The sequence below is a fragment of the Pinus tabuliformis genome, chromosome 9 (genome assembly GCF_031772625.1).
Source record: "Pinus tabuliformis cultivar Carrire ecotype Pingquan chromosome 9, CPIR1, whole genome shotgun sequence".
Taxonomy (NCBI): Eukaryota; Viridiplantae; Streptophyta; class Pinopsida; order Pinales; family Pinaceae; genus Pinus; species Pinus tabuliformis.
This window is the reverse complement of record NC_142307.1, coordinates 656,985,145-656,993,585: the sequence shown is the minus strand read 5'-3', so window position 1 is coordinate 656,993,585 and position 8,441 is coordinate 656,985,145. Positions and strand designations below refer to the sequence as shown.

The 8,441-nt window shown below is 38.8% G+C and overlaps 1 protein-coding gene across 1 annotated transcript in view; it reads right to left on the bottom strand.

Moving 5' to 3' along the window:
* Positions 1-260: 260 nt before the first annotated feature.
* Positions 261-8,441, bottom strand: part of LOC149150369 (uncharacterized) — a 36,008-nt gene continuing 27,827 nt past the window's right edge. Inside the window, exon 2 of the mRNA XM_089445933.1 lies at positions 261-471. Coding sequence (XP_089302059.1) covers positions 261-471 — 211 coding nt within the window. The remainder of the gene's footprint in view (positions 472-8,441) is intronic.

The window sequence follows — 8,441 nt, the reverse complement described above, 5'->3', positions numbered from 1 at the left end:
AATCTTCATAAGAGCCATGTTTACTTTAGTTCAGCACGCTAACATCTCTTCATAGATCTACAATAGGAAAATGCTGACTTCTGGTTTTGCAACCTGTCACAAATACTTGCATCCCTTGGAATTTACAATTTGGCAACCTTGAAATTCATGAGCGCTACATCTCTATTAATTTTCAAGGAAATTACAAGTATTCCAAAGGCTTTCTTTTCATGTGAAGTAAGTTGTGACAAATAATGAAATACAAGCCGATGGACTGCCAGTCAGTGCTCAAATTTGTAATGCTTGTCCACAGCTATAGACACGTCCCAGGTGCAGTTCATCCCCTTTGGAATGACCACCAAATCACCTGCACCGAAATCCACGTACTGGTCTGAAGATTCCTTCATATATGCTCTCGCTTTACGTTTCACAAGGTAGAATGTCTCCTCTACCTCGAATTTCAGTAGAAACTTTCCTGGAGGACATCCCCACCTGTTACATGAAAACTAGGTTGATTTATGTATAAGATTTTAGTTTTAAGAGTTTGTTTAATCAATAAAGTTAATTAGGTATTTGGTTAATTTTATAATGAAAGATCAATATCTAAGTTTATTTCAGAGTGGACATTCAGAATGGATTCAAAAATAAAAATGTATGAATATTTTTAACTTAATAATTTGAGAATATTTGTATTGGTATATACAATTTAGTAAAATGAAATTAAGAGTTTTCAAACTATTTTTTCATTTCAATTTTTTATTATATATTTGTCCCTTTCATGTAGCTTGACAAATTTTCTCTTATATGTTTGTACTCTCTATTTTTTATACTATGAGAAATTTTAAGAATTATATATATATATATATATATATATATATATATATATATATATATATATATATATATATAATTTGATAATTATCTATGTTGATTTAGGTTGTCATTGATGTCAATATGGCAATATTCTAGATACTAGAGGATGACATGAAGCCAAGGGGAAGCCGAGCAGATCCATGAAGAGACAGGAGCAAGGCCATCAGGATAGCCAAGCCATAAGCAAGAGGAGTTATCAAAGGAGGCATATCAAAGCATATCACAGGATATCAAAGCAAGAGAAGCATTCATATATGCAAGGAGGTCTTTGAAAGACACTACCAAGCCAGAGGAGCCACATTGGAGCAATAGGAGCTACAAGAGGAACCATATATATATATATATATATATATATATATATATATATATATATATATATATATATGCCAAAACAGAGCTATCAGAGAAAATATGCCCAAGGTTCAGAATCGAAAGGAAGACCGATCAAAGGAGCATAGAGGAAGAGCGGAAGAGTAGCTAACGAAGGAGTATTACAGTGAAGCAATATATAATATTGGAGGAGCCACATAGAACCAATAGAAAGGAAACAACAGAGCAATATATAAACAGAGTTAAAGGAGTGGAGCTATATACACTATTGGAGGTAGAGTGTACATAAACATATATATATATGGGTCATATACACTATCAGCGGCATAAACCCATATTAACACTATCGGAAGCTATCAAAGGAGCAAAGGGTGCGTTTAACACTATCGGAGGCCAAAACCCATACATATATGCATTCAACACTATCGGCAGCAGAAGGCTTAGTTATATTTCGTTTACACTATCAGGAGGCAGAAAACAGAGTTATAGCGAAATACACTATCGGAGCGCGCAGATATATGTATATCGGCGACAGCAAAATCGGCGGGTTCTACCATCCCATCACCCCAAACCCCCGATTGCGATGTATGCAGACCTTAAGCGATATATATATATATATATATATATATATATATATATATATATATATAGATATATATATGGGGACTCATGGACCTGAACTGATTATAGCAACAACCCTATATTATATCGCATCCGCAGGTGGATCAATCGTTGGCCATCGGCAATGTCATGGGCCTGACGTATAAAGGAACTCCGGAAGCCGCGAATCGCCAATTGCGACTACAAGACCAGACCCGATGCAACATTATAGATGGGCTTAGTATAATATCGTGTCCAGTGGAGAATCGACCATTGGCCATCAGCAATGTCATGAGTGTGACTACTGATTGCAATTTCACATCAGATCTGATACGGTTATAGACTCAGGTGAATTAAATTTGAAGTCCACCCTTAACGCTTCGCTTGTGGTTTTTACTCATAATTCCTGTGTATTTGAATGTTGGCCTTGTGCGCAGTGTGAAGGCAAAAATGCATATGATGATGGTCCTGGATATCTCAGAAGGCTAGAATCAAGTCGGTTTCGATTGCAATGGTAACGTGACATGTGGGCTCACCTTGATGGTATAGTCTCTCCAAACGAAAGCCTTCGTAAGCACTAAAGTCCTGTGTATGAACGTTATTAAACAAAAGGGGATCTCTCTGATATCTTTTAATAGGCAACATTTCTCTGTAATACGCCCTCTCTTCCTCCTAAACGTGTCCTATAAATATTGGAACGCTCGAATAGACAGAGGAAACCAAAAGCAGGAAGTCGAAGAAGCAAGCGAATGTAGAGGAAATGACAACAACCGAGGAGGAAGCTGGTAGGATAAGCGAGCGTTGAGGAAGCCAAAGGCCAGCAGTGTTAGGTATAAGAAAACAGAGAATTGTTTGAAGTGGTTGAACGTTGTTGAAATAAGCTGGAGGAAACAGAGGCCGCGTGAGGGTCCAGCAGTATAGAAAGAGGGTCCAGCAAAACAGAAAGAGGGACGAAGGACCAACAAGACAGTAGACAGTCAAAGGGGAGAAGTAGCCAGCAGAGAAATAGTCATGCTGAAGCATTCACTGTGACAATGAGAATATATGCTTGAACAGAAAGTTGTTCTTTATATAGAGCTTAGTGCAGCTAACAGTAGACTGACTAGAGCTGTGTGAAGACATTATCAGAGAGCACAAAGGCTATTGGAGACTCTGTGTGGGCAGTATGAAGAATTGGGAAAACTCCTTCATAAGAAGACTGATTGTCATTAATGTTGTAGCTTGGAGACTACAGTGAAGCTATGAATATACAGAACTCAATGGAGAAGAGTTCTAAGAGTAGAACATTACTATCAAATGTGCCTTGACAAGATTGGGTCAGAACCCTTGGGGCTGGTGCCTCAGAAGTAAGTAGGATTGTAGTCCTTGGGGCCGGTGCCTTAGAAGTAAGAAGGATATGGGTCCTTGGAGTTGATACCTCAAAAGTAAGTGGGATAGGAGTCCTTGGGGTTGATGCCTCAGAAGTAAGAGGGATTGAAGTCTTTGGGATTGGTGCCTCAGAGATAGGAAGGATAGGAGTCCTTTTGACTGGTGTCTCAAGAACTGGAAGGATTGAAGTCCTTAGGAGTTGGTGCTCCTAAGTACAAGGTTGGTACCTTGGCAAAATAGAGTTGGAGCTCTGGAGGTTGAAGCCTCACAAAATTCCAAGTTGGTGCTTGGCAACCGATTGCAACTATCTATATATTGTATCTATTTTACTACAAATATTATATTAATAAAAGCATTTATTCTTGTTGTTCATCTTGTGTTCTGAACATATATGTTTTAACTGGTAAAACACTCATCAGAAAAAGAAATATTGATTCACCCCCCCTCTCAGTATTCCCAACAATTGGTGTCAGAGTCAGTACCTTCATTCAAAGCTTAACTGCTTGAAGGTTGACCTTTAGAACACAAATGACGAAGTCAAGGAAGAAAGTCTCCAATCCTCCTAAGGCTCAATGGGAACTTTAATATATGGGAAGTGAGAATGAGGAATTTCTTACAGACTCGAGGCATTGAAATCTGGAAATCAGTGATTGTTGATAGTAGGATGGATGAAGAATCCAAGGAGTACAATGCAAAAGCAATGAAGGCAATCTTGAATGGGCTACCTAATTCTGTAAAGAACAATCTAGGAAAATATTCATCAGAAAAGGGTATATGGGAAAAACTTCATGACCTTCACTCAAAAGGAGAATTGACCATGACCATCAGTCAAGAAGATGATGGAAATCAAGAAGGAAATCCAGAACCCATCATAGAATCTGAAAATGAGGATGATGACATCAAGGCTAAATCAGACCTAGAAGATGAAGAGAATGAAAAATACTTTGTAGAAGATCTTCTCACTCAACTTATGGCTGCCATGGAAGAGATTAACAATTTGAAGAAAGAAAATAAGGAACTTAAGAAGATAGCACTAGCTAGTGACCAAAATCAAACAAGGGAGAAAGTTGACCTTGTCAAGCTTCAAGTACAAGAAAGGGATGAAGAGCTTGCCAAGCTTAAGAAGAAATTTCATCAAAGAAAAAGAAAGCATCATGAAGAAGTCATATCCATGACAAATCAATTGAATAAAGCAAAGAATCAGGAAGTTACCTTGTCAAGTCAACTTGAACAAAGGCACAAGAGCTTGAACAAACTTGAAGAAGAGATTAGTCAGTACAAGGTAGAGGTCTCCTCTCTCAAGTCTCAACTACAAAAAGCAAGGAAACAAGCACAAGGAGCTGAAAATACCATGGAAGCATTAGGAGTCACAAAAGGACAATTTGATCAAGTAGGAAAGGAAATAAACATCATGATCTATCAACTGAAAGCAAAGGATGAAGAAATCTTCAAAATGAAGTCAAATATCATCTCCCTTAAAATAGAAGCAGATGAAGTTACTCGTATCAAGGAAGAAACTGAGAAACAACTTGCCAAGAAGAATAATGAGTGTGAAAGATTGGAAGAAGATATTGTCTTCCTCATAACAAAGGTTGAAGGGATGAACAAAATCTTGAAGAGCTCTTAAGCCTTGGATGACATGCTCAACTATCACAGATGTCCATTTGATAAATCAGGTCTCGGGTATGCAGGCGAATCCTCAAACAAGAATGAAAATGATTTAAACAAAAGGGATGTGAAGAAGCCAGAAAGAAATGGTGATGCTCCCAGTTCCAGCAAAGGCAAGGAGAAAAATCAAGGCTACAATAGAAGAAATCCTGCTCCTAGAAGAAATTCTGCTCCAAGAAGAAATCTTGCTCCAAGAAGGAATGTAGATGATGTCAAAGATGCGAGAGGCAATGGTTATCATCAAAGGATCCCAAGGCAGAAAGGCTTTAGAAGTACATCAAGGAAATCTCCATCTCGCAAGTACCAAAGTTCATTTTTTGGTTATTTTTATTCTTGTACAAATTTTGGTCACATGGAAAAAGACTGTAAAGCATATCATAAAGATAGATGTTATGGTCCCCAACCATCTCATAGAGATAGATATTATGGTCCCCAACAATCTCCAAGAAACAATTTTGCAAGAAGAAATCATGAATTCTATTCATGAACAATGTAGAATGCTTCAAGTGTCCTAACATTGGTCATATGGCATGTGATTGTAACTTAACTTGGGCTCTTACACAAGCTAGGACCATGCAAAAGAAGAAAGTTACACAAGTATGGAGAAGGAAGCAAATACAATAAGAAATTCCCTTGAACTCTCTAGCCAACAACATGTGTCATTGGCCTGAATTTTGACAATCTAAGCATTTGATGGGAAGACTCTGCCAAAAAGGAGATGATGCATACAGTCAGGGGGACCCTGTGATCCTTAATCATTATTGCAGAAGCTATTAGTGAAAGGGTCCCTATGAAATCCTTGTTGAGCTATATTAACAGTCATTCTTTGATTCAAATCATTTCTCAGGAGTACTCCACTGAAGAACATAATCCTCTAACCATTCTTTAGACTGTTGTTAGAGAAATAGGGCAAATAACTATGGTGTTGTTATCACAGAAGTTTATGTCTTGACTTAGGGATTCAATGTGAGAACAGTTAAATTCTGGACACTAATGGAGGCAATCTTCAACCAAACAGATACATCTGGAATGGAGTATTGAAATAAGAGCAGCTGGCAGCATATAACAAAACTGAAGCATTGCATGAAGATGCAAATCAGCAATTGTATTTAAAAGACAGTCATAGACTGGATATCTAAATCTGCTAGGGAAATAACATGCAGAGATGTGTACAAGAACACAAGGACAAGATGGCTCATAGAAAGGAGAGTGTGGTGCAGTCAAATATAACTTATGCTAAGACTGGTCACTGAGAAAATATAGCAACAGTAAGGCACAACCTCTCACCTTTTCATCCAAATGCAGTGAAGTTGAATACTGGATGGCAGTCACTCAAGGAGAAGCACAGAGACACAAAGGAACTCAGATCTGAAGAAAGATAGCAAGAAAGACAATCTCAGTGGAATTTTCTCTTGATTCGGACTATGAAGGTCTCTCAATTCTGCTTGTGGAGACAGCGATATGGTTCGAAGCATAAAAACCTATTTTTGGACACTTGGTGTATGGCTCTTTGCAATCTGATTGAAAGCATTGAAGTAGAGCATCTTTAAACATTGTTGAAGCCATGATAGAGTAGTTCTGAGACATGAAGATGGAATAATGTGCTAATAAATGATAAAGCATCAATACTTCTATCTTGAGTAAAAAGAAGAAGAGCACTATGACAGGGGAAGTCACAGACCCATGAAAATCTAGCATTCATGAAGAACATAAGCAGTTTGATAGGGGGAGTCCCATAGCACTCCTTTGCCATTGATGTCAAAGTGGGAGAGAAGAATAATATTTCCATCAATAACAAAGGGGGAGAGAAGAAGAATATTGCCATCAATAACAAATGGGGAGATTGTTGACCTAGATTGTCATTGATATCAATATGGCAATATTCTAGATACTAGAGGATGACATAAAGCCAAGGGGAAGCCGAGCAGATCCATGAAGAGACAGGAGCAAGGCTATTAGGATAGCCAAGCCATAACCAAGAGTAGTTACCAAAGGAGGCATATCAAAGCATATTACAGGATATCAGAGCAAGAGAGGCATTCATATATGCAAGGAGGTCTTTGAAAGACACTGCCAAGCCAGACGAGCCACATTGGAGCAAGAGGAGCTACAGGAGGAACCATATATATATATATATATATGCCAAAACAGAGCTATCGGAGCAAATATGCCTAAGGTTCAGAATCCAAAGTGTTAGATACCTATACCAATAGGTTTCATATTTCATGATTGGCAAAGAAAGTTCCAAATATGCTCTACTTTGGTGATGCAAAGATCCCATATTTCCAAAGGAATGCAATATGTGTACATAGCTTGATGTTAACTGAATTTGGATGGGTGATCCAATAGTCTAAGCTGGATCATGCCATGTTTCAATTTTTGTTGTAGATTAGAGAAAGAAGTCTGTCCAAACAGTTCAATCTTGGCAGATAAAGTAGTTAGGTAGAGAATGAAGGTTCCCAACTGTTTAATCTGGGGCCTTGGAAGCAATAAGGCTAGCCTTATATAGAAAATCAAAAGAAAAAGCCAAAGGAAAAGAAAAGGTACATGAGGGTTTGCAAGTCTAAGTGCACCCTCCTAGAAGTAACAAAAAATGCTAGGCAATAGAATGGGTAGGTAGTTGGGGTTGCAGAAAGCATGGTTTATGGCATTTCACTGGCATAAGCAAAGGAAAAACAGGGTGCCAGTGCAGGTCTCTCATTCAGCAGTTTTTGCAGCAACTCAATGAAGCATGTCTAACTTCCAGATTATCCCCCATCACATTCATTGCTAACATCCCAATACTACCTATGTTCATGAAAGAAGTCAAAGTCTTGTGTTGGTTCTTGTTTCTTTAAAAGCCACATTTCTTGTGTAAAATTCTTTTCATTTTGATCTACTTCCTAAACTAAGTTGATTTCATATAAACTTAGTGGTTTTTCCCCCTTCATCCACCTTTTCCACTCATATTAACTCCTAACTTCTTATTATCTAAATCCCCTATGTTCCCCTTTTCCCCTACTATTATAAACACTATGGTGTATAAACCCCAAGCAATGTATAAATATTCCCTCCCCCTGGCAATTATAGCCATATGCCCAAAAGCAGGGATTAAATTGACCTCTGGTCAGTCTAATAACCTAAGTCCTACCCCTTTTTTCCCTTCGCAAACCTTTGAAATCATTTACCCACTTCATTTGCAAAAGGCCTTGTAAAAACCCACTATTACCCCTAACCTGCGCTATTTGCAAAACACACCAAAAAACCCATTGTTCCGCTTTATCCAAAGTTTTGGTGCGATGCGCATTTTCACAGAAAATACATTGAAAAAACCCATAAAACCCGCCAAAGTCCAAAGGTCCGCCTGGGCGCGCATTTCCAGAAAAACAATTAAATATTCCTCGCCCGCTGCCGTATTGTCCTGGCACCTTATCGACCCGTCGACCGTCGGATCTGGGCTTTCCCATCCGACGGCCCACATCCATATCGGACGGGCCCCGAAGACCGGACGTTACCTCCCGAAATTTGTCAGAGGGTGACGTCAGGCCTCTGCCACGCGTCGCCCCCAAATCTTATCGGGCCGCCTTCTGACAATCCCGCTTCCGTATGAAGAGCGGTGCGATATCATACCGCTTACCACTCCC